The 27,044-nt window shown below is 37.2% G+C and overlaps 1 protein-coding gene across 2 annotated transcripts in view; it reads left to right on the forward strand.

Annotated features, from left to right (window-relative positions):
• Window positions 1–2,738: 2,738 nt before the first annotated feature.
• Window positions 2,739–27,044, forward strand: part of LOC120353023 — a 54,509-nt gene continuing 30,203 nt past the window's right edge. For both annotated transcript variants that reach the window (XM_039435456.1, XM_039435455.1), the window contains exons 1-3: window positions 2,739–2,865; window positions 4,466–4,594; window positions 6,976–7,144. In XM_039435456.1, the coding sequence (XP_039291390.1) occupies window positions 2,819–2,865; window positions 4,466–4,594; window positions 6,976–7,144 (345 nt within the window). In that variant the 5' untranslated portion in view covers window positions 2,739–2,818. The remainder of the gene's footprint in view (window positions 2,866–4,465; window positions 4,595–6,975; window positions 7,145–27,044) is intronic.

Below are 27,044 nucleotides of genomic sequence, written 5' to 3' on the forward strand. Positions count from 1 at the left end.
TCAAATATTACAATACAACACTTCATGAGTTTCATTGGGGATCCAATAATTATTAGGAATGTAGAATTACTCTTTAAATCTTTAACCCTCATATGAATCCAAAATTTGATGAGGTGGTCATATGATACATGAATTCGATACAGAGTTCCAAGAGAAAAAACCGCACATTTATCATTTTGTTGTGGTAAAAGTTGTAAATATTATGTTGCGTATCAACTAGCTGGGATAATGTGTCAGAACATGAAGTGATAGCTTTCGAATAGCTTTAGCTGATGCTATGAATGAATGAATAAATTGTAGGAATTTCATAGTCTACAATGGATTCTTCAGCTGACTAAATGATAACACATTTTTACTTTCCTTGCCATATTACCATAGGTAAGGAAAGTATTGCTCTCCGAAAATAATTAAGGTACCCCAATTATTTCTAAATCTCTTTACGTTTCAAGATCCCCTGAGTCCAAAAAAGTGGTTTTTGGTATTGTTCTGTATGTGTGTGTGTGTGTGTGTGGTGTGTGTGGTGTGTGTGTGTGTGTGTGTGTATATGAGTGTATGTGCGTCTGTGTACACGATATCTCATCTCCCAATCAACGGAATGAATTGAAATTTGGAACTTAAGGTGTGTGTGTGTGGTGTGTGTGTGTGTGGGTGGTGTGTGTGTGTGTGTGTGTGTGTGTGTGTGTGTGTGTGTGTGTGTACATGATATCTCATCTCCCATTTTCGGAATGACTTGAAATTTAGAACTTGAAGTCCTTACATTATAAGGATCCGACACAAACAATTTTGATCAAATGTAATTCAAGATGGCTGCTGAAATGGAGAAAATGTTGTCAAAAACAGGGTTTTTCGCGATTTCCTCAAAAACGGCTCAACGATTTTGATTAAATTCATACCTGAAATAGCCATTGATAAGCTCTATCAACTGCTACTAGTCCCGTATCTGAAAAATTTCAGGAGCTCCGCCTCATCTATGCAAAGTTTGATTTTAGATTCCCAATTATCAGGCTTCAGATACAATTTGAACAGAAAATTTCAAGTCGAAAAGATTAAGCATGAAAATTTCTACAATTATTAATGTTCAGTAACATTTTCTCCTAAAACTGAAAATAAGCTCGAAATTCCAGAAAATGTGATTATCCAATTGCAAACTTTTGGCAACTGTTGATTCCATTAATTGATTCACTATGAAGAGATGGCAGACCTCGTATGTCTCCAGTGTTATTGTCCTGTCACCAGTTGGCTCAAATCTTTGTTCATAAGTAGACTTGAGATGCACGTGAACATTGGCATCAGGTGATCAATTTTCATTATGCAAGGAAAGTTGTGTGAGTGCGCCACACCAGATCTTTTTCTCATGCACTTTCAATTTTTCTCATATTCCAAAAATCTGGTGTGGCGCACTCACACAACTTTCCTTGTCGTTATGAAAATTTATCACCTGACGCTAGTGTGCACGCGCATCTCAAGTCTACTTATAAACAAAGATCTGTGCTAGCTGGTGACAGGACAATAACGCTGGAGACATACGAGGTCTGCTATCTCTTCATAGTGAATCATTTAATAGAATCAACAGTTGCCAACAGTTTGCAATATTGAAATAATAACATTTTCTCGAATTTCGTGCTTATTTTCAATTTTAAGTGAAAATTTTACTGAACATTAATTGAAGAGATGTCCATGCTCAATCGTTTCCACTGGGAATTTTCTGTTTAAATTGTATCTGAAGCCTGATGATAATTGGGAATCTAAAATCAAACTATGCATAGATGGTGCAGTGCTCCTGAAATTTTTACAGATATGAGTCTTGTGGCAGTTGATAGAGCTTATCAATGACTTTTCTAGTTATGAATTTGATCAAAATCGTTGGAGCCGTTTTTGAGAAAATCGCGAAAAACCCTGTTTTTGACAACATTTCCGCTATTTTAGCCGCCATCTTGAATTGCATTCGATCGAAATTGTTCGTGTCGGATCCTTATAGTGTAAGGACATTAAGTTCCAAATTTCAAGTCATTCCATTAATTGGGAGATGAGATATCGTGTACACAGACGCACATACACTCATACACACACACACACACACACACATACAGACCAATACCCAGAAACCACTTTTTTGGACTCAGGGGACCTTGGAACGTATGGAAATTTAGAAATTGGGGTATCTTAATTTTTTTCGGAAAGCAATACTTTCTTTACCTATAGGGCAAGGAAAGTAAAAACGGACGAAGGAGTGAGACAATTTTGTTGTTCAACGAACTTGATCTGTAAAAAGGTTCGAAGAATACATGTTCTAAATTTGAAGCTTATTGATCAATTCTTTCTAAAGCTATTGTAGAACATACAAACAGTCGGACAACGATTTTGGCATTATTGAAGCAAGATGAGCTCTGTGGATCAAGTTAGCTCTATAAGTTAGATAATTTAGGTAGTTATCTCTCAAGTTCAAATACGCATATTCTGCGTATTTAGGCATCTTCGCTCTCAACAAATTATGAGTTTATAGTTTTCAACTTATAAGGCCCGAATGCACAAAAGCCGGTTAAATTTAAATCATGATTAATTCCATGAGAACGAATCAGAGGAGACGTCTTTTAAAAAAAGCCTTCTCTTATTGGTTATCTAGTTAGTTCATGGACTTATATCATATTAGTTCAGAATTAATCACGGCTAAAATTCAACTGTGTAACCGGGCCCTACGAGTTTATAGTTCTCAACTAATGAGTGTTTTCTATCTAAGTAGTCTCGTTAATGTTCAAATTCTGTTATTTTATTTTGAATAAATTATTTGTATTTTTCCACAGCGTCAGAAAACGTGTTAATGGTAGAAGGTCATACAGCATCTAGACGTAATTCCGACAACAGCATGTAAGAATTCAATTCATAAAATAACATCATAGTACCCTTCTTTAAAAAGTTTTAGAAATAAAATAACTGATTTAAAACACGAAAAAGGGTAATATGATGTTATTTTATAAATAAAAATAAGTAGCCCTGAATATATACATTTTAAGGAGAATCCAATTACTGAACTTCTCTCCAACTGAGATTTCTCTCGGTTGGTTTCTTCTCACCTAACATGAAAAGCTATGTAACAAAATAGGAAAGACTCATCAGAATATAAGGAGGAAAATAGGAAATTGTCTCTTTACTCCGTGGCCATAGTGAAATTCATCTCAAACCTCTCAGCATTGTATGGGAAGCTATTAATACTATTATATTATATTCATTATACTGGAAGAACAAGATGAATGAGTCATTGATGAGCAATATCACAATATCTTTTTCCTACAGGTCCCTTGTAAAGTGACCATTTTTGCACTGGTTGCAGGCCGCAAAGAATCACTTTTCCACTCTAGTGCGCAAAGTATTACTTTGCATACTCTTAATACTTTGTGTATTATCTTGCAGCCATCCCAATCAGCTGTTGACATTGTTGGCGTGTATTTTGAATGCAAATTAGTTCTATCTATATTTTTTATGATTTTCAAATAAATAAAAATTAGAACTCATTAAATTATACATTTTGAATATTTTCAACTATTCACTATTTCAAAATAATTTTTTTTCATTCATAAATTGATTGGTTGAGAAATTATTTAGGAATTAGGATTCACTCAAATTTTTCAAATTTTCAAATTAATTGGATTAATTTAAATTTAATTTGAATCGATTATCGATTACTAATTTTCAATTGGATTATCAAGTTCTAAATAAATTATAGTTATTAATAACAAAATTATACAGACAAACATTTGATGGATTTCAGCCATCATTTTATCCATAATCAACCATTTTTCATATCCAATGGCAACTGTGGGAAAAATTTAATGTGAAATATGTGCGCAAAGTTCCTCTTCTGCACTCAAGAAACCATTCCGCCCTCACCTACGGCTCGTGCGTAAAAGTTTCTTTTGGTGCAGCAAACTGTCACTTTGCGCACTAGTTGCACAAATAACTATTTCCATACAATTGAACCAATGTGAGGTCTACCTTATAACGACAGTGGAGATAGGAGGACAGCGTTGTCCAATGGATAATATTATTCTCTCTTACAAATGTTGTAACATTGCAGTCTACGCATAACGTAGACCTCACTATATAAGAAATTATTCAGAGAAAGACAAATTATGAACAGGTGCAGACAAACAGCCGAACATTATTAATAATTATTTGATTTTGAATGAATGCAATATCTTGTTCATCATATGAATAAAAATATAAAACAGAGTACCCTTTTGAAATTATCTCGTCACAACATGTTTCGGCTAATAATGCGATTTTCATTCAAAAATGGTACTGAGATTTATATTTTTATAAGTAGCCCTTTTTCATCATACCTGAAAATTCACTTGTCACACTCGAGGGTAGTAAGACATGCTCTACTTTCAATGAGTAGTTTGTATATTATATAATGTCGGTGTATAATAGTTGACACGAAATTGAGAGTATCCATTATTGCTTGCAGAGATATTGCATACTCGTTGACCCCCACAACATACTACCGCTCTCTGATTGGCTCACAAGGAATCGACTTGCGAGTGGGTCAATTTGTATCAGAACCTGCGCTTGGAGACTCACAATCCCAAACTGTCACGTAAGTTCTGAATAAGTCATGTGAATGAGAAAAATGTGGGAAAGTTATTGAAAGGAAACGACTCCATATTGTCAAAACCAATAAGGGCCGGTTTCCAAGCTCGGGATTTAGCTAAGTTCTGGACTTTGAACAGCTGGAGTCAGAAAATTGGCTTTCCAAAACGCGGCGCAGTCGTGGATTTTACTTTCCTTGACTTATTACCATAGGTAAGGAAAATATTGCTCTCCAAGGAAATTGGGTACCCCAATTTCTGAATTTCTATTTGTTTCAAGGTCTCCTGAGTCCAAAAATTGGTTTTTGGGTATTGGTGTGTGTGTATGTGTATGTGTGTGAATGTGTGTGTGTGTGTGTATGTGTGTATGTATGTCTGTGTGCACGATATCTCACCTGCCAATTGATGGAAAGACATGATATTTGAGACTTAAGGTCGTTGAACTAATATTTCCAATTATCAGGTCTCAGATATAATTTGAACTGAAAATTTTGAGTGAAAGATTGAGCATGAAAATCTCTACAATTAATGTCCAGTCCAGTAACATTATCACCCAAAATTGAAAATAAGCTTGAAATTGAGAAAATGTGATTATTCAATTGCAAACTGTTGATTGTATTCCCTCACTATGAGAGATAGCAGATCTCGTATGTATCCAGCGTTATTGTCTCGTCACCAGCTGGCTCAGATCGTTGAATAGTATCTTGTACCTTGTACTCTAGTACCTTGAGATGCGTGTGAACACTAGCGTCAGGTGATCAATTTTCATAACGGCAGATTTTCATGATAATCTCTATTTTCTCAACTCTATAATTCTGATTGGAAACGTTTCTACCTGATGAAATGATAGATAATATATAAAGATAATTATGATAAATCCTAGATAATTCAAAATAGCTGAGACTTCACACTTCTTCTTCATCTGGTTCCTCCTCCTATCGGAGATTGGAAATCATCACGGCAATTTTCACTTTACTGATTGCAGCCTTGAATAGTTCCCTTGAGTTGCAGCCATACCATTCTCTTTAATTACGCAGCCAGAATATCCTTCTTCTCCCCACACTCCTCTTTCCCATGACCCTTCCTTGCAATATAAGTATCAACAGCTCATACTTTTCACCTCATTACATGGCCGAAATATTGCAATCTTCTTCTCTTTATAGTTGCAACAACTTCACATACCTTTGCCATCATTAACATTACATCCCTATTGGTCACTTTCCTTGTCCATGGTATTCTCCACATCCTTCTACAGCACCACATCTCAAATGCCTCGATGTTTTTGAGATTGAATTTTTCAAAGTCCATGCTTTCATGCCGTACATCAATGTAGAAAACACATTACAACGCAGCATGCTTATTCTAAGTTCCAGTTTAATATCTCGGCTACACAGGAATCTTTTCATTTTTATGAACACCGGTCGTGCTATCTTCACTCGTCCTTTGATACCCCTGGTCTGATAGTTCACTTCAATAATCCATGTTCCATGATACTCATATGATGTGACTCTCAATAGGTGTATTGTCCACTACAATATTAACCGGCACTCTCTGCTATCATGCACTTGGTTTTTTTTAAGATTTAGCTTCAACCCATAGTTATTGCTGTAGCTATTCACATTTTCCAGGAATTGCTGCAACTCATTCTCACTTTCCACTATCAGAAGTGTGTCATCTGCATAGCGTAAATAATTAATAGTTACTCCATTATGGAAAGACCAAGATTTTTCTCCATTAAAGCTTCTTGACAAATGGCTTCACTGAAGACATTAAACAAGAATGGTAAAAGAACACATCCCTGACGAACACCACGACAAATCTTTATCTCCCCAGTCATCTCATTCTTAACTCTGATCTCTGCTGTTTGATTCCAGTATGAATTGGTTATCATGTTAATATCTTTACTGTCAATATTTTCACTTTTGAGAATTCCATACAGTTTGTCATGCCGTACCTTATCAAAGGCTTTTTCATAATCAATAAAACACATATAAAGATCCATATCCACATCCAGGCATCTTCGCATCAATACACTTACTTCAAACAATGCTTCTCTTTTGCCAAGGCCACTTCGAGAGCCCAGTTGTGTGTCACTCATATCAGCCTCCAACTTATTGACAAATTTTTTATGAACGATTTTGAGGAATACCTTACACTATATTCTCTTTATTTTATTCTGTGTTCAATTTTCTAGTTCTTCGAAATTTATTCAAACGTGGACTGCGACTGCGTTTCAGAGAGCCAATTTTCTGACTCCAGCTGTTCAAAGTTTAGATTTTAGCTGAATCTCGAGCTTGGAGACCGGCCCTGAATCTTCAGTCAGTTCCAAGAGAAATTTCATCTGCATTACAATGTGAAATTTTAAGGTGTTAAATGCTCCTGTTGAAAGGTGTTCCAGTGCATCGATGCTGTATCAGAATAAGATCGATTCTTTTAGAACTATTGTGAAGGCAAAAATAAATGACAACGGTGTAATATCATCAATGATTGTACAAGAGCAAGGTGGATCAAATATCTATAGATCCATGGGCACGGAGGTCCTTCTTTGCAAGAATTCTGTAAGTATCAGAAACGTACTCATTTAAAACTCAAGAATCAAGAATGTTTTATTGTCACAAACAGAATAATTTTATTAGTAGGTATAAATTGTGTGTTCTGGCACACCATGCGCCAGACTTCACCACCCAACCTAACCTAACTTAACTAAGAAATCCATCCTTACCTAACCTAACTGAAAAATCCAACCCAACCTATCCAAGTCAAAGGTCAAGGTCAAGGTCAAGGTCAAGGTCAAGGTCGAAGTCAAAGTCAAAGTCAAGATCAAGGTCAAGGTCAAAGAATGTATATATAGTGTTCACAACAGTGGGGGCAAATCAGTGTTCAGTCAACAGCCATACAAGACACATCTGTTCAGTTCTGGAACCCAGCATTTCAGCACACTACAGCACACTGTAGAGAAGTATCCAAGGACACACCACCACCATTTTGATCCTCAATGAAAAAGCATATGTTCAATGAATTACTAATTTCCATTCCTCAAATCTTCTTCACCACACTTAGTTATGTAAGGAGAAGTGATCATTCCATAGATATACAAGGAGCTTGAATATCCAAACAGTAATGAGATATCCTCTGCAGTGTAATGGGTAGCATGCATGCTTTCAAGAGTCTCAGATATAAATTCTAGAGTATGATCAAATCATTGTATCACAAGGGATATATTTTCCCAGTTATATTTCCCAGAACAGCATCCAATAGTATTCAGTCAGTGCTCAGTCACTGTTCAGTCACTGTTCAGTCACTGTTCAGTCACTGTTCAGTCACTGTTCAGTCAGTGTTCAGTCACGGTTCAGTCACTGTTCAGTGTTCAGTCAGTGTTCAGTCACTTTTCAGTCACTGTTCAGTCAGTGTTCAGTCAATGTTCAGTCACTGTTCAGTCAGTGTTCACTTACAGCTCACTAGAAACTGTAATGAGCTTGGATATAGGTGTTAAAGTATACATAATAAACAACAAGTAAATAGATATCCACCGTGGTGTGGTGGTTAGCACTTCTGCTTTCCATTCCAGAGGACTCGGGTTTTAATTATCATAAGGACCAGGGTACGAATCTTCATTGTATATATAGGGATGTAGGATGTCTGGTTGAGGAATGTAGGTAGGTAAAGTGTAGGTGTAATTGTTTGTAAACCATTACATCACGATGGATATTTTCTGTTGAGGTAACTTTTTTCAATAGAACAACTATGACTCAACAGGAAAGTTTTCATGTTTCAACTGGTCTGTATGACATCATGATTTACTTATAGCCAAGTGATAAGGAAGTTGTTGAATAATAACAAAAATGTGCAAGTATATGGCATTTATCATGAAATCTCAATTATTGAAAAGAATATACAAATGGAACAGCTTCTTTTCTCTTGTATAATCATTGGTCCTATGATACCTCATAAGCATACCAAACAGAGAAAAGTGGTGGTGGGGATAACTTTTCATGATGATGTCACCCTATCATGACTCACTTCTCAATTCCTCTTTATCATTAGTAAGAAGAAGTATCTTATTCTATATAATTTGAGTCTTCAAACATAAATCCTCTATGGTGTAGTGGTTAGCATGTCAGCTTTCCTAGTCAGAGGTTCCAGGTTTGAATCCAAAGTGGTGAAGATTAGTATTAAAGGTCAGTATCAACAGAACCAGAGGATATATTTTTCTGTATGTAAAAGTCTGATCACTTCACTAGTGGGTAGAGAAGAGAAAACAATATTTCATTCTTCCCATATGCATTCATTTCCCATTATAAAACAGTATATATATATTTGTCATTGAAAATCCTCTTCTATATTTTGTGATTTCCTGATAGACCTCTGCCGACCTTTCCTCTCATTCTGAAATGCTGCATACTTCATCAGTTTGCACAGTATCCCAAAAAGCAGCACTGTAGATAGATATTAGTAGAGCAGGGTCTCCTGAACAGCCCTAGTAACTCTAAATCTCTTCACACATCCATCATCTCTGCAGTATGAGAATCCTGCAAAGGTCACCTTCCCATTGTTGCTGATAAGAGTTAGACTCTTGTCACCACATTCAAATTCACACCAATACTTTCAAGATGAACAATCATCAAAGACTAATTCAATCTTGACATCCTCATTTTGCCAATTATAGACTTTATTTATTTACAACAGCCACTCCACTATACTCGAGACTGTAGATAGTATCCAAAGGTACTTGTTGGCTATCGCCAAACAGAACATAACCTTTAAAGTATGACATTGTCAACAGTTAGCAATTGACTGACAAACGTCTCCACTTATATATAGCCTATAATGATGGTGGTGGGGGTTAAAGTGAATGATAAAACAGTAAATTAAATCAAATGCTCATTCATCGACATAATCCAATCATGGGTTGAGTTAACAATATTGAGTGTACAGATTAGTGGTACATCCATAGGATCCTTCCTTGATCCAGTCAGCTTCTTCCGCACAGACTCCACATAGTTGAGTAGGTATTGCTCCAGACAGTAGCTTCCATATCCAGCGCTAGTCCTCAGCAATTCCTCCAGGTTTGATATCTTGTAGTAGAGATAGGCTGATGTAAAGTCAACATACTTCATATTCTCTTCATCATCCAGCTGCAGCAGCTTGTCTAATAGAGTGATTGTGTCATATCCATAGACAAAGATCTTGATTGACTGTCCAAAGCTGCTGTCAGCCAGCCATCATCCAACCATATTGCAAACAATTTCCAGTTCTTTCATGATGGCTGTTACTCATTATCACTCTGGCATAGCCTTTTCGCAGATGGTTCATCAACTTCTCTATCATCATAATCACCATCATTGCTCCCTTTACAAGAAAGAGAATGATGTCCAAATGCCAAAGTATGAACTCCATCATCCAATATATGTCTCTTTTCATCAGCATTGCTTAGTGCTTTTTTCGTCTGAACTGGCATCATGATTTGATGCTTCCTGGTATCAATCATCACCTGCTTCCTAGAGATGTCTTTGTTCTCATAGAGACAGTCGAAGTAGTCCTGACAGGTGATGTATTGTTCAGCATCGGGGTGGGATTTCAACAGTTCTTGTCCAAGTATTGGTCTCCTCACTCCTTCAGCTTTCTTTATCAAACCACTTTTTAATTGACTTGGATCTTTGATTAAGCATCTGCAGGCATACAGCTTTGATCGTAGACCTACATATTCATGAGAAGCTCTGCCAGCATATTCGTCCTTGAACTTTCCAAGTACCATCTTGTTTGTGTCTGAATAGCATGATTGGCCGGTCAGATACTCAGATGTATCAAAGGTGTCTTCCAGTTGCTGGTTGTTGATGATTTTGTTGTAGAGGTTCTGAGTTCTCACAATGTAGACTAAGCTGTCCATATCATGGTAAAGCAGTTACAGGTTCTCTTTGTATGTCGGTTTCATTACATTGTAGTGGAATTGATACATAAGGGTCATGCTAATGTCCAACACTGACAAACCAATGTAGATGGGTTTGTTCAGATCAACTTTCTCCTTGTGCAGTGTCACAGCACAAATGTTCTCACCAAAGATGATGCGGTCCTTGTAGGTTGGTCGAGCAATCAGTTTCCTTAGACGTTTCTCATTGTTGATGAGCTCCATGTTCATATGCTTCCGAACATTCTCCATTGTCTTGCCAAAAACTGCATTGCTCATCAGTTTGAAGAATTTTTTTTTAAATTTGTTTCTTGACTGTTGTCAAAGTCTGGTGTTTAGCATGATGTAGGGTGCTAGGAAGTCCTCCTGCTCAAACCTTACACCTCAATGAGCTTTAGTGATTTTCAATCCATGTTGTACTGCTTGCTTGAGGGTGCGGTAATGACATATATATATCGTTCTCAGTTGTTTAGAGTTGTCATCAATCTCAACGATCCTGATTTTGGTGTTTTTTTGTTCTCAGCTAGGAATGGAAAATCGTTGTGGGAGTTGTGTAGCTCAGCTGGGTACTCAACGTCCACCTCCAAGATGTAGCCAATCTTTTAAACATCTCGAACACCATCAATACCTCTGCTCACCCCCTCCAACTCATCTTTCTCAATCCACTGGAATTTCCGGCATGGGAGTGGTTGACACATCACCCAGCCATACAGGTTGTTTGCATCTGTGTACAGGAGGTATGATGTGGGCTTCTTGGGGTTGACAGGCGCTCCTGTGTAGGCGTTGTTGGCAATGGCATGTCGATGAATGCATGTTATTATCCTGCCTCTGATGTCTCATTCGATGAACATATACATGTCATAGTCGGTCAAGAGTTCTAGTTCAACTTTTGTATACTTTAGCATAACATCAAAGGAGAAGCCTGGTGATGTGAAGTAGTGAGCACAATTCAAGTTATAGTTTTTCAAGCATATATCTCTGAAGCTTTCAAACACATCGGCCAGAAGGAGAACATCTGTTTTGAGGTATAGATCACTGTACTCTCCCAGGGTCTTACAGTCAAATTCCTCCCCTACTTGTTTGGCATGTTCATATGCCTCATCACTGATGTGGCTGTCATTTAGCTCATTAAAAAATGCTTCCTTTGGTGGTAGTGAGGTCTCCTCCAGTTTCTCCCATGAGTTGCAATATTTGTAGGGAAACACACCCTTTCTGGAAACCAATTCCAGTTTGTCTCCAAATTCTCTAGCAGTATTTGGTAGCACTGTTGACACTTCTTCAGTAGACTTGACAAGGTTGGTGACTAGGTTATCCAGGCTGTCTGGTGTGAATCTGAAGGTATCAATGAATCGTAGATGCAGTTGTTTTGAAATTTGTTTGGTGAATGATATTTACATTTCTGATATGTTTGGGATGACGTACAGCTGCTTTTTATCGGTTCCAAGGTGAAGTATGATCAAGTGAGTGTCGTAATTGGAAGAGTTGTGAAGAAAAACAGGGATGAATGTTGTATGACATCTTTGAGGGTTTCACTTGTTGCACAGAGCATTCTGGTTGACTCCTGTTATATGACAATGGTCATACACCTTGTCACCATTGAATGGTTTCTCGCAGGCTTCACAGTTCGTGGCAGCATTGTGTCTGGCTTTCTCCCTCTTAAAAGTGGAAGCATCTTCATCTGACGATGATTGATTGCCTCATCTTGATCTCTAGCATGCATGGTCAGAGTTTTGATGAAGTGTTCGGCTGCATCAGGTCCTCTGTAGACAATTGGCTCCTTAGGGATGAGGTTGGTGATTGTCAGCCATGATGGAAATAAGTTCTTATCCCTAAGGTGGTGGCTTCACTGTTGTCCTGAGTGGTGGTGGTGGCTTCACTGCTGTCCTGAGTTTTGGAGGTCAGGACAGCAGTGAAGCCACCACCACCACTCAGGACAACAGTGAAGCCACCACCTTAGGGATAAGAACTGCTGTCCTGAGTGGTGGAGGTGGTGGCTTCACTGCCATCATTGTCATGGAGGAGTAGTAGATCGAAATGATCCTCCTTCATTCCTTTCGCAACACGTCTCAGATAAATAATACATTTGGAATCCATCCCATATATGGCTATCCCATATATGGGGCTAGCCCCAGTGTTCTAAGTACATCAGCCATTGCACTATGACTTTCCACTGCAGAATATGCTGCCCCAGTTTGGGCAAACTCTGTGCATGCCAGACATGTTGATATGGCAGTCAATGAGACTGGGAGAATAATTTCAGGCTGTCTCAAGCCCACACCCATTGGAAAAATTTTCCCAATCATAGAAATAGCACCACCACCCATTTGCAGAACTGTTGCAGCAGAAGTGGAACGGAAGAAGCAAATCAGCGACCCAAGACACGCTCTGTTTCACCATCAACCAACAGCAACAAGGCTCAAGTCAAGAAGGAGTTCCATCCAGTCAACAGTACCTCTTACCACAACACCTGAACAACGAAGGTTGGATCTATGGCAGGGGGAACTGCAAAATCCGCTCCTGGAACTGAGAGAAAGTGCTAGCTGTGGTAGTGAACTCCCTTTCACAACTTGAAAGTCTTTAAACCGACTATGCACAGTAGTGCAAATCAAATCTCTTATGCTGGGGTTACATTCAGGACGATGCTGCCTGTGACTGCGGCTTGGAACAAAACTACACTCACCTATTGCAGTGCGAGTTGCTTGACACAAACTGCTCTCATGACGACCTCCTCCAAAGCAATGACAAAGCCCTCTGGGTGGCTAAATTTTGGGAGCAAAATATATAGAAAAATAGAAGACTGGTGATCCTGGACATGGAAAGTAAGTAAGTACGCCCCTCAACATGTTTGGCAAGGATTGCCTACTTGAAACATTGTTGATCGCTATTCTTTGGATTGATGATGGCTTTTCTTGCTGCAATTTTGGCTGGTAGTTTAATGTAGAAAGATCCTCCAAGTGGTTTGTGCTTTCTTATGCGTATGAGGAGACCATCAATGATGAGGTTCCATCCACTGGAGTTGCCCTTGGACTTGGCCTCTTCTCCCAACAGCTTCTTGCACACCTCCCTGATAATTCCAGCAAGATCATTGACATTGAATATGGAATAATTCGGTGTCTTGAAGGCTAAATTTTGGAATTTTCCCTGCTCAATGTTCTTCTCATCAAGGTGGCTGCGTTGGTATGTAGCCTACAGCACTAGGTTGACCTTGATTGGCCCATGTTTCTGGAACTCCTGACCTATCACATCAACGATCTTTGTCTGCAGGCTGTTCAGCAGAGAGTGAAAGTCCTTTGCTGGGTTGGGTGAAGAGATGTTGTTGTAGAAGAGTGTCCAAAGGTTGTTGTTGAACGCCTCCTCCAACATACAAAACTCCTGACAAGCTGCTGGTCTGCTGGCATCTGGTAGCTTTGTTCATCTGTAATATACATACAAGAAGATTAATAATAGGGTGCAATGTAGGCGGTGATCATCTAGAGTGACACAACCATCTTGAATGTCTTGCAATCAATCTAGATGTTTAGCACACAATTACTACATATGCTACAGTGAACCAATCATACCATGGTAGTATGTTCAGAAAGGAGAATGTTCGAAATCAATATTTTGAGGTTAGGTTAGGTCGGAAGAAATTACTAGTAACTTCTGCAAACCTAACCTAACCACTGTTCATTGTCTACAATTGTTTACTTATAGTTCATAGAGCTCCACAGGCAGAAACATACTTATATGCAAACATATATTATGCATTACATTATGAGGTGACATACTAGAAATCATTAAAATCATATGAATCTGCTGACATTTTGCTTGTAGAGCTCAACAGGTATGAAGACTATTAATTATTGACAGAATCTACTGTGCAATATATTAAAGTGACACTGAACATAATAAATTAATCATATAAATACCCATTTTTATGAGTAGAATAGGAAAAAAATTTTTTCATATGATGAAAACACTTGTGTACTAACCTTTTTTATACAATTAAAGATCAAAATGGCGGTGGTGTGTCCTAGAATACCTTTTCAGGAAGAGGAGTGTGTGGCTGTGCTGCAATGTGCTGAAACGCCGAGTTCTAAGAACTGAACTGGGGAGGTGTGTCTTCTATAGCTCTTGACTGAACACTGATGGTCCTCCCACTGTTGTGAACACTATATATTCACTCCAGAGTGGGTGGGAGGCCTCCTGATTTATTTTAATTTATTCTCATTTATTTTTGATTTTTCATTATTGATTTTTTTTTAATTATTATAAAAATCTATTTAATTTTTTTTTCAAGTTTTTTCCCAAGTTTTTTATTTTTTTAAGATTTTGAAGTTTTGACCTTGACCTTGACCCCGACCTTGACCTTGACCTTTGACCTTAGGTGGTTAGTTTGGGTTAGGTTAGGTTAGGTTGAATTTTTTTGTTATGTTAGGTTAGGTTAGGTTGAATTTTTTAGTTAGGTTAGATTATCATGAACATCAATTTAACTTTTTTCAATACTAGCCAATATTTCTTTTTCATTTCTCTCTAAATAATTTGTATCTTGACTTTCTTCCATTTCCATATTTTTCTCATCTCTCCTCATTTTTTGTACACTCTCATTCCGTTTTCCAAGTTTTTCCTTTATTTCATAATTTGATTTAATTCCATCTTCCTCTCCATCATTCCATCTAAGTTCCCTTTCCACCTCATCATCACCCTCTTCCTTCCTCTTCTCACATTCCAATGTGCAGATGACTATGGGCTACAGATTTTATACTGACATCTATTTATACTTTCAAGTTCTTGTTCATCAATTTTCAATTATTCTCCACTACAAGAATTCGAAAAATTATCATTTTAAGGAATTAGATCAAATGCTTGTAAATTTATAGATTGATCTTGGTATTCAAATCTTGGTTTTGAAAGATGTTCCAACTTACCATGGTTAGAAACCAACTCTGCATTAAGACTAACTTCTTGATTGTGATAATAGTTAACACAAACTCTATTTCGAAGTTCAAATTTTCTCAATTCAAATTGCTGCTTAGGTTGCAAAGTGAATATGTCTCGTCTCTCTTCACGTTCCTTTTTCTCATGTACTCGTCTCTCTTCACGTTCTCGTCTCTCTTCACGTTCTTGTTTCTCACGTTCTCGTCTCTCCACGTTCCCTTCTCTCACATTTTCGTTCCTTTTCCTCACGTTCTCGTCTCTCTTCACGTTCCTTCATCTCATCATTTTCTCTATCTGTCTTTACTCTCTCCAACAGATTCTTGGTAAACTCTTCGTCATAGCCTTCTGATTCCGTAATCAATTTACTCTATTGTACTATTCTCAGATTAATAGACAGATCAATATTCAACCCTTCTGCTGTTTTCAGCAAGTCACTCTTTCTTAGACCTTACTAAATATGACATTTTTCACACCAAAATCAGATATTCCGTTCAATTCAATTCAATCCTGGACGAGCCCCTAAAATGTAGGATATTACTCTTTGAATCAATATCCTGATACAAATCAATGAAACTTTCATCAATTCCACACATTCACATCTTACATTTTCCATTCTTTGAGCTTTTCTCGTGAAAACTAACTTGTTCATTTATTTTATTAACAATGTTGCTTTTTGAATTTATCACATGTCTACTCTCATATGATCATATTATATCATACGTCAGAATAGAATTACCATCGCTAAAATCTCATATCCTACATCAATGAATAGATAGATGGTGCAACAAATATATGAACAATATCAAATTTTAAACTTTCCTAAATCACAGGAATCTTTCAAAATGTATAATTATTATTGCTCAATTATTCATCCTACATGTTTATCGAGTACTCAAGGCTACCTTGTGTTTTCATCCCATTGTTTCTTATACTTTTTCTGACAGGACAATTTGAGCCGTTTAGGCTCTGATAGATTTGTCTATCCGTTTGAATATTCAATTTTTATCTTCTCTTCTTTTTCTCTTCTCTTTCTTCTATATCTGTAGAAGGCTAAGCCCCGACAGACTGAAATCACACCACAGCCCAAACTACTGAGCCTACAAACTTGAAATTTTGCACAATTGTCTATGATAGCCTCAAAACATCCACTAAGAAAGGATTTTCAGAAATTTCCCCCCCTAAGGGAGCTGGGGCCACCCAAAAATGTTGTACTTTTTAACCGCTCATTGCACAGCAAAGTCATTGGGAACGTTTTTGTTCAGCTACGAGAAAAAAATTAGATCTATGCAGAAAAATTCCGACCAGGAGCAGAGAGGGGTTCAGGAGAGGGCATATTTTTGAGAATTCTCATGTAAAATCACACTACAGTTCAAACTAATTGGCCTACAGACTTAAGACTCTGCACAAATATTCTTCAAACATGCTAGACGTGCACTAAGAACAGATTACGAGATATTTTTCCTCCAAGTGTTTCAAAGGATGAAAAAGGATCCTATTTAGTGAGATTAAGAACATGGTAAGGTGAATGCCATATGGAACTGAGATAATTCATTGACACATGATATTCTAACATATTATGTTGTAATCATTGGAAAGCTTGAAATAGTTTTATTAATCAGCTGATTGAATTAAATTTTCTGTGGATCAAAAGCGCAAGCTTGCCACGTGTTTGTTCCATGTTGTATGCTTGGCCAGTTCAGTTTGCGCCCTCTATTAGCTGTATAATATGGAGTCTCATACATTCCGATTAGAACAGAGCACAGACATTCTCTTTGGTACGGAGTTTGTTGATAATTCGTCTTTCAAATTCAAATATTATTGCAAACAAAAATCACATTGAAAAATTTCTTAATAGACAACAAGATATGACAAATACGAGATGTCAAACATATACCTACATTCATTTGTAGCACGGCCAGAAAAAGACAAACTTGAGTACTAGCCGTGAGTCCATTCAATAAACTATATGTTGTGTTAATATTTCGTGAACAAAAAGTACAAGTTGATGAGAGATGTGAGTAGCCAGATGGAATTAAATAGAGAATGCATTTAATCACTTGGTAGTAATATCTAGCAGTAAAGAGTAATATCCAACAGTAAAGAGTAATATCAAACAGTAAAGAGTAATATCTAACAGTAAAGAGTGATATCTAACAGTAGAGAGTAATATCTAACAGTAAAGTGTTGAATTAAAAAAAAAATTGAAAATGATAAATCAGTATTTCGAAGATGAATTCAATGTTTTCATAGTTGTTGATTGTCAAGAGATGGTCATGAAATATGCAATGTACGATGAATCACCAGAATTACATATTCTTTCCATCTTCCATTTTTGGATGAATATAAGCTAAGCTAAATTAAAAGAAATTATGAATTATTCTGCCATTATTGAATGTCATATGAACAACTCTCTTCCATAAGGTGAATAATTTTTTCCAACATTTTCCGGTTACTTAATGATAGGGGAGTGACAATTATTTGTATAGGTCTTCTAAGGAACCATTATCTACAGCTGGTACCAATCAACTACACTTAAACTCCGAACTATCGTTGTAATACCAGTAGCCTACACAATTTATCATAGGGTGATGTGTTTATTACAGCTGGTAACTTTAGATGCTGAATCATATTATCTCAATGTGACCTTGAATCATGATCATCTTTCCGTTCTCCGGTAGTCGCTAGGCCGACAATTTCGAAAACATAGGTCTGTAAAATTGATTAATAAATAATCATTACTAGCCACCCTACTGAAATTTCTGGTCAGAAACCATCCCCAATATTCACACAACATATTTCTTGAGTTTCATGCCATTATGTCAAGTATTTTTCAAGTCATAGGGGACAAACACACAAACAGACATTCATTTATATATATATATATATATATATATATATATAGGTCCATTCCTTAACACAAAGTGGGTCGTTTGTATAAATTTTTACACCTCGTGTTGGTCTGTTGGTCTGTCGTCCACCCAGTGGTCAGTCAGTCAGTTCAATTACTGATCAGTCACTGTTCAATGACTGAACAGTAACTGAACAGTGACTGATCAGTGACTGAACAGTAACTGAACAGTTGAACAGTGACTGAACAGTAACTGAACAGTGACTGAACAGGGATGATCAGTAACTGATCAGTAATTGAACTGACTGACTGACCACTGGGTGGATGACCCAATTATACCATACAGACATGTGACAGAGGAGTGAGGGTCATTGAGAATGTTCATATGTCATGTCTGAACATGGAGTGGGAGTCGTTGAAAATATCTATCTTCAATGCCATTTTGATCTTTAGAGCAGCATGGCCATGTTGATCTAGAGTCTCCCATGGAATCTGATCTAGTAGTCTACCATGGACATATTCATCTGGTGTGATCTCATTACTACACGAAAATCACCCACGTACTGGTGGCATGACTGCACAAGACACAATGTCCAATTTTTTTTCCATTTTTTCCCTTTTTTCCTTTTTTCCCATTATTTAGTTTGTGAGTAAAGCTGTTTATGGTTTCCTGTTCTAGAAATTGCTCCACTTCTTGACCGCATATCCTTTCCATCCAATAAAGATAAAAGCAGGATATATGTGGTGTAAATCATTCCTGTGACTCTATTCTTAGTCCAGATGTGAATTTGTTCTATTATGAAGTGTTATTCCTTTCACTCTTATCAAAATTGAAACAGGATATGCAATGCAAATCATCTATATCAATTTCCCGGGAACTCAATACTTCTGTCAATTTTTATATGCAATAGATACAATAGTCCAGGTGTGAATTTTTTTTTTTTTTTGAGGTTAGGTGTGGTGACCTGGATGACCTTGAGGTTATTTGGTTTGACCTAGATGACCTTGAAGGTGGGTGTGGTTGACCTGGATGACCTTGAGGGTGGGTGTGGTTGACCTGGATGACTTTGAGGGTGGGTGTGTTGACCTGGATGACCTTGAGGGTGGGTGCAGTTGACCTGGATGACCGTGAGGGTGGGTGTGGTTGACCTGGATGACCTTGAGGGTGGTGTGGTTGACCTGGATGACCTTGAGGGTGGGTGTGGTTGACCTGGATGACCTTGAGGGTGGGTGTGGTTGACCTGGATGACCTTGAGGGTTGGTGTGGTTGACCTGGATGACCTTGAGGGTGGGTGTGGTTGACCTGGATGACCTTGAGGGTGGGTGTGGTTGACCTGGATGACCTTGAGGTAAAGGCCGGTTCTGGCACACTTGTGTGCCAGGACCGGCCTTTGTATCTACTATTGGATCATGAAGAGTGATTTCCCTTTCACAAATAAATAAAGAATGAGAGTTCTACAATAAGTACAATTGAGAATTCCTCTTACAAATAATTGAATTAGAAATATGTTTTTCAGAATACGAGAGCGAGTATTCAATACAATTATTGAGAATTCCTCACGGGCAATCCATGCTTCAATATAATATTCGCCCTTATATTTTTTGTTATAGTTTCAATTAGAAAGATTCAACCAGAAAACTATTTCCTCATCAAGTATGTGAAAGCCATAATTTTCCTGAAAAAAGAGCTCCTCGTAAGGATTAGGCAAGAAGTTCTATTGATTCTACATATGATATACAGTACACAGACAAGATGAAGGATTGTGAAGGAAATAATAGTACAATCAATGTTTCATGTTTTTAATACCTTATCAATGATCGATTCATCGAATTCATTAGCATTGAGTAATTGAATTACAAAAGAGCCAGAAAAGCATGTTAATTTTCAATAAGAGAGCACAGGTATTCGATGTAGGCTCTTACAAAATCTATCATTCTGAAAGATCCAGTCGTCCAAAAGAAATAGTATTGAATTTCTAAAAAAAATAAAGATAAATATTGTATGAGTCGTAGGAGATGTCAATGGGACTTGAAAGTTATTCACTTTTTGAGAAAAAGACTTACAAGCTGCTCAATTCAACATTGGAATATAAGGAGAATAGATATTCAGAGTACCAATGATGTCACACCGATCATCCAACTCTGATCATTAAAAGATTGAGATGCACGTGGCCAGTACCTTGTATTCCAAGTAACTGGTGTTATCTATGGCTCCCACTTTAATGGAAAGATAAAATGAATGCATATTGTTTGAACTTGCCAGTTCAAGTTCAACTACCCAATAGCGTTGTTACGCAGGAAAAGTTATCCATTCAGTTCCTTGGCGGGCGTCAGCTGAAGGAAGCGCGACTTTTGAAAATTTCTGCCTAGCATCACAACTCTCATAATAATTATGTTTTTTTGGCTTAGGAAGATGAAGGAGTCATGGGGAATTCTACAAAAAATTGTGAACGTTTTTTCATATATTTGAGATTCTTCTAAATTTTCAAATCAATCTGTCCAAATTTAACAGAGTTATGAGCATTTTCAAATGTAATGCTGGTTTAGGATGAAAATAGAGTAATATCATTCTGTGATCCCTACCAAACATTCAGCTGAACTTTGAGTTTCATTTTATTATATGAAAAAATGAATGCATTTTTAGCATTTCTGAGCGTGGAATCATATTTTCACATGTTTCTTCATATCTGTATCCAATCAGGTACAATTTATATAATATACAGTTAAGCAGTAATTAAGATTTCTATTACATAACATACTTGAGTATATTCTTACCATTGAACGGACCAACACGAGTTGTAAAGATTCAAAGAAAAGACCCACCTTGTGTTAAGGAATGAACCTACACTTCTATTTTAAAAGAAACTCAGTTTTTAAGAAGAAATTTTTTTTGCAAAAAATACATGTTTACACATTAAGTGGCTGGAGTAGACTAACTAAATGAGCGCGCTGATAGCGACAATAAGCGGTACTGACAAAAATAGTAGTCAGCAAACTAAAATTACAATGTGGCGTGTCTTAAGGACGAAAGAATCTTCAAAATTTATAAAATCAAAATCTCTAGGTTCAATATCATCAAGTTCACTAACATCTTTCAAATCGATAAGTTTAGTATGAATTTTATTTGGTACATGACCTTATTTTTGTGCATATGTGGTAACTGAAGTAAACAGTAATTTTACATCTTTCATTTTATCATTGATATCCAGATTGATAAGGAAAAATGAAGGAGTATTTATAGTGCCATTATCGATATTAATTTGATCAAACTCATATCCTTAAATACTATTACAATTTTCGAAATAATTCATAAATGGTCTATCATTAATTATTTCCATTCTTACACAACTATCCAAATCCTTATTATTTACTACATACAAAGTACAGTTATCATGTATATTTTTCCTGAAGTACAAAAAGAAATAGAAGAGAATATTGACATTGGTCAGTTTCCAAAGCTTTTTGTTTTGAGACAAATGTTCATGGTGTGAACATTGATTCCATTTCAACAGGATAAGACAGAAGGTCATATTCTTCAAATAAATCGTTTAATTTCGGTAAATGGATAATGTAAGTTATAACAGATTTCGATAAAATACAAGTGCTATTACAAATTTTCCATAAAATACTGGAATCTCTACTAGCTAATGAATAATTCTTATAATTAATTAACCTACGAAAATCATCAAAGCTCAAAATTGATGGATGAAGTTTCCCTTCTTTGCAATACATCAACGAGTTAACAACATCATTTATTTCATCATGATGAGTTGAGTTGGAAGCTTTGAGCAGGACTGTTGTGCTTGTGAACGCTCCACTTTGTTTTGCTGTAATAGCTAGTTAATGTCGATTTTGGAGATTCAATTTTGTAGCAGTAGGAAAGTATATGTTTGTGATACAGTGTACAAGTTTCCAGGGCAATCCAAACTGTTAATATTCTGATTTCTTAGCAGATATTGTTGTGAAAAGTTTAGGTTAGAATTGAAAGTCAAGCAGAAGGATTCGAACAGCAGGACGTGGTGCGGGGTGGAGGTAACGGTTTTCGGACGTCTGATAGTGATAAGTACAACTGTGTTATCTACCTCAACTATATAGATCATCATTGATTTCTGCAATAGCTGAACTCAGTTAGTCCTGCCTGTATATATATTTATTTATTCAGATACCGTAGAATTCGAATAGCTAAGCCAGTCTTACTGTTAAATACACTGAATACTGTTTACTTTCACTTCTGAGTTCTGGAAACAAAAATCCAATTATAATGTCGTTGAATGCTGATAGCTTAAAAGTAATTCTAGAGGAATTTAAATCCGAAATTCTTAAAAACACAGCAAATATCATAAAACAAGAAATAAATTCTCTTAATTCATCATCAATTATTTCGGAACAAAATAACAAAATTGAAGAACTTGGTAAACAAAATGAAAAATTAAGACAAGAGCTACAGAAGCAAAATAGCCTAATAAATAATATTAAAAGGGAGAATAACCTAATGTTCTATGGAGTAATGGAGCCTTCTGATGAGAATGAAGATCAGGTCATGAACAGGATCCTGCAAATATGCAATGAAACAATAGCGGTAAAAGTTGATGCAAATGATGTGAATTTTGTCAGAAGAGTGGGAAATAAGACAGACTCTAGTGTTCGCCCTATTATTTTCTCTCTAACTTCAGGATTTAAGAAAACCAGCATTTTGAGGAATTGTGGTAGGCTGAAAAACACGAAAATTTTTGTTGCACAGGATATGGATAGGAAATCAAGACAAAGACGTAAGGAGCTGAACGAGATTCGAAAACGACTAGTCAAAAATAATCATAGCGCTAAAATGAGAATGAATGGCTTAGAGATAGATGGGAAGTTTGTTAGATATGATGATTTGATTCAGGAGCACTACATGGAATCGGAATCCGGAGGAAATCTACAAGTGGAGTCGAATAAAAAGAAGAGGAAAGGTGAAACCCTTCAAAGGCAGATAAGGAAAACTACCCCAAATCAATCACGAAATAACTCTGATATTACACAATTTTTTCGTCCCTCAGGTCCAGACAGTAATATTGCATAATGATGAATCTGAAAATAGCAGCCCTACGCACAAAATTATAAGGAATAGTTCTACAAATGCTAATGATGAGAAGTCTGATATGAAGGTATTGTTCTGGAATATTGGAGGTTTTAATAATGTCTATAACTTTACTAAGGAAACAATCAATAGCCTGACGGAGAACGCGATCATTTGCTTTTCTGAAACATATCTTGTTAACAGCGAATTTCATAGACCGGCTTGGTTTGAGGATTATAATGTTTTCACTTCAAATGCAACTAGAATAAATGTTAGAGGAAGACCAAGCGGAGGATTTGTTACACTTGTGAAAAAGTACTATAATGACACTACGATACTAGATGATAACAGGTATTGGCTGGTATTGAAGGTGAAATTTCGGGGCTTCTCCCTCATCGTCGGAAATGTCTACTGGAGACCTGGTGCAAGTACTGATGCATGTGTGGACTTATTGACAGATTTTATGCGGGATATCAGATATGGCGAATCGGCTGCTGAAATAATTCTTGGAGGAGACTGGAATGCAAGAATTGGGTTGCTCAATCAGTACGTCGAAGAATTGTCAGAGGAGTCGCAGCTAAGTAGTGAAAGACAGTCGAAGGATACTACCTGTGATACTCGAGGTCGCAAACTAGTGGAAGTAATGGAGGATAATGGAATGCTGGTACTGAACGGTAGATCCATAGGTGACAGCTATGGCGAATTTACAAACATGACATATAATGGAAGCAGCACTGTTGACATGGCATGGATAACTTTCGAGCTTGTGAACCACTTAAAAAGATTTGAAATTGCTCCCATCTTAGAGACCAGTAGTCACATGCCCATTGTAGCTACTCTAGAAACACCATGTGAGTATACTGCGCCTGATTTGCCGGTCGTCCAAATAGATAGAACAGTTTCTCACTATGACCTATCTAGGGGAAAAATTAATCAATTCAGGGCCCTGCTAGAAGAAAATCGTGGAATTTATTTCCATTCAAATAATGTCAATGAATTGTATGATAAACTATCCTCTTCTATCCGAGAGACTGCATTACTGTCTGGAGTTTTGATGATTAAGAAGATCTCTTCTAATGGAATAAACATGTATTTCAAGATAAGCCTGGTACAATCAGGAGTGCACTGAGGCAAAGAGAGAACTGCGCAGGAAATGGAGGAAATTTAGTAAGGGTCCGACTGAAGCCAATCTGTCGAATCTATTACAGGCCAAGAAAAGTTATAAAGAGGTCACAAGACTTGCAAAAAAAGTATTTCACGAGAACTTACTGAATGAATTACATAATGCAAAGGACAGCAAATCGTTTTGGAAAGTTATTAAGAAGAATACTCGAAAATGGCCAAAGCAAAATCCAAACTGTGTGGTTAGTCTTGATTCTTGGATCCAGTACTATAGAAATTTCTATACAGAGCCACGCTTGGAACTCGTATTGTCCCCAACACCCTCAGTTCAGATTATGGATGATGAAATAAGTCTAATGGAACTACAAAGGGTCATCAATAAGAGTAAGTTGGGAAAGGCACCTGGAGCAGATGGACTAAGCTATGAATTGTTCAAGATTCTGCCTGCTGCATGGGACCATTTCATATTAAACATGTTCAACACCATCTTCACTACAGGAGCAGTACCACAAGATTGGGGAAGATTATAATGTTCCACTTATTCAAGAAAGGGGATCCAAGCTTGCCAGACAACTATCGAGGAATTGCTCTAATCAATGCCATAACAAAACTGTATACTGGCATATTGGCTGAGAGGATAATGCAGTGGGCTGAATCCGAAGGTAAACTCCCAGAGGAGCAGAGTGGCTTTAGGAAAGATAGAGGATGTGTGCTCAGCTCAGCACTGAACATTGCAACTCGATTGAAGAAAAGAACTGTTTACACCATGTTTGTGGATTTCAGAAAAGCCTTTGATAGTTTGGATTATTCAAAATTGTGGCCCAAGCTCTACAACCTTGGAATATCTGCAAAGATGATAAAGTCAATAAAGTCTCTATATGATTCTGCACACATTCAGCTAAGCGATAACAATGAATTGGGAATTGAAATTTCAAAAGGTGTCCTGCAGGGCGATTCCCTGAGTCCTTTGCTTTTCTCTCTGTTCATCGGTGACATTGTGACATTTTTTGAGAGTCAGGGTTGTAGAGGAGTGAATTTGAGTGCCAGTCAAGATCTAGTGGCTTTGCTTTATGCGGATGATCTTGTGATTTTGGACATGACTTGGGTTGGCATAATGAGAGCATCGCGTCTCCTGGAGGAATACTGTGTGCGGAACGGTCTTGAGGTGAATGTTCTGAAGACGAAGGTAGTACCGGTCAGAAGAGGAGGTAGCGGAGTTAAGAAGAATGTTACTTACCAGAATCAGGAGATTGAGACTTCAAGCAGATACTGCTATTTGGGAACAGTCTTTTCATCATCTGGACTTTTCTGCACTAATGTACAAGAAGCAAGTAAAAAAGCAAGGGTGGCATCTGCAAAAGTTAAGGAAATCCTGACCACCACAAAGACAAGCAGATTTCGGACGGTCTTCAAGCTATATCAGTCCATTGTTGCCTCCACTCTCCTGTATGCAGCTGAAATCTGGGCTCCATCATACTGTGAGAAACTTGAATCGACTGAAAAACAGTTTTCAAAGTCTTTGTACTTCCTGAGGAAAAATTCTCCTATGCATTTTGTGTGTCTTGAGATGGGATTGGACCACATCGAGTGCAGAGTATTGAAGGGAATGTTAGCATGGTATTTAAAGGTTAAGAGAATGAGAGGTGACCGCTTGCCAAAAATATGTCTTGAAATACTGACGGAATTAGATGCACAGCCCAACAATAAAGAAAAGTACAACTGGATGACGCAACTTAATCGGAAGCTCGACAGTGCCAATCTTGGTGAGAGTTTGATCGCACTAGAATCCAAGAGAGATATAGATGCCCTTATAACCAAATTAAGGAAAACAAATTAAAAACGGATGTCGATAGGGTGATGATTTCTCACTACAATCCGCTTCATCGTTGTATTAGTGGTTTGGGTGCTGAGGAGGAGTACTTGAACTTCGGGAAAAGCATATGGAAGATGCGTCTCATCAGCCAGCTGAGACTTGCTCAGCCAAACTTTGCAAGAATTCATCACAAGGGGTACACGGCATCTTTCTCGAGTGAGGAAATCTGCTGCTGTGCAACCAGCGGGCTGATAACAGCTTATGTCACGCTCTCTTTGGATGTCCGACTTTTGATGACAACAGAAGAAAGTACTTGGCGGAGTATCTGCGGGGGAGCCAGGAACTTGACGAACAGTATAAATAACTATTACACATAGAGACACCAGCCAAGATGGATAAGATTTGTTTTTACTTTTCCAGCTACATAAGATTCAGGAGATTCGTCGACGAGTTGGACTGATATCTGATCTGTTTTTTGTGGCAAGACTGATTAAGGACAAATATGTTTTCAGTTTTCCTATTTTCAAATGATATTTTGTATTTTATATAATATGTAAACAAACTCAACTCCATTTGTATGTTTAAAAAAAACGAAAGCAAATAAATATTCTATTCTATTCTATTCTATTCTATTCTATCATTTATTTCATCATACAACAATTGTATAGTCAAAGTAATTGAGTCAACAGCTTGCATATTTTCGACAATATTGGCAGTTCGTTAGTAATATTTTCTAATGCTTTATTATTTGAATTAATATGCTCAACATCGAATTTGAATTTCGTAATTAACTC

Source organism: Nilaparvata lugens, chromosome 9, assembly GCF_014356525.2.
Source record: "Nilaparvata lugens isolate BPH chromosome 9, ASM1435652v1, whole genome shotgun sequence".
Classification (NCBI taxonomy): domain Eukaryota; kingdom Metazoa; phylum Arthropoda; class Insecta; order Hemiptera; family Delphacidae; genus Nilaparvata; species Nilaparvata lugens.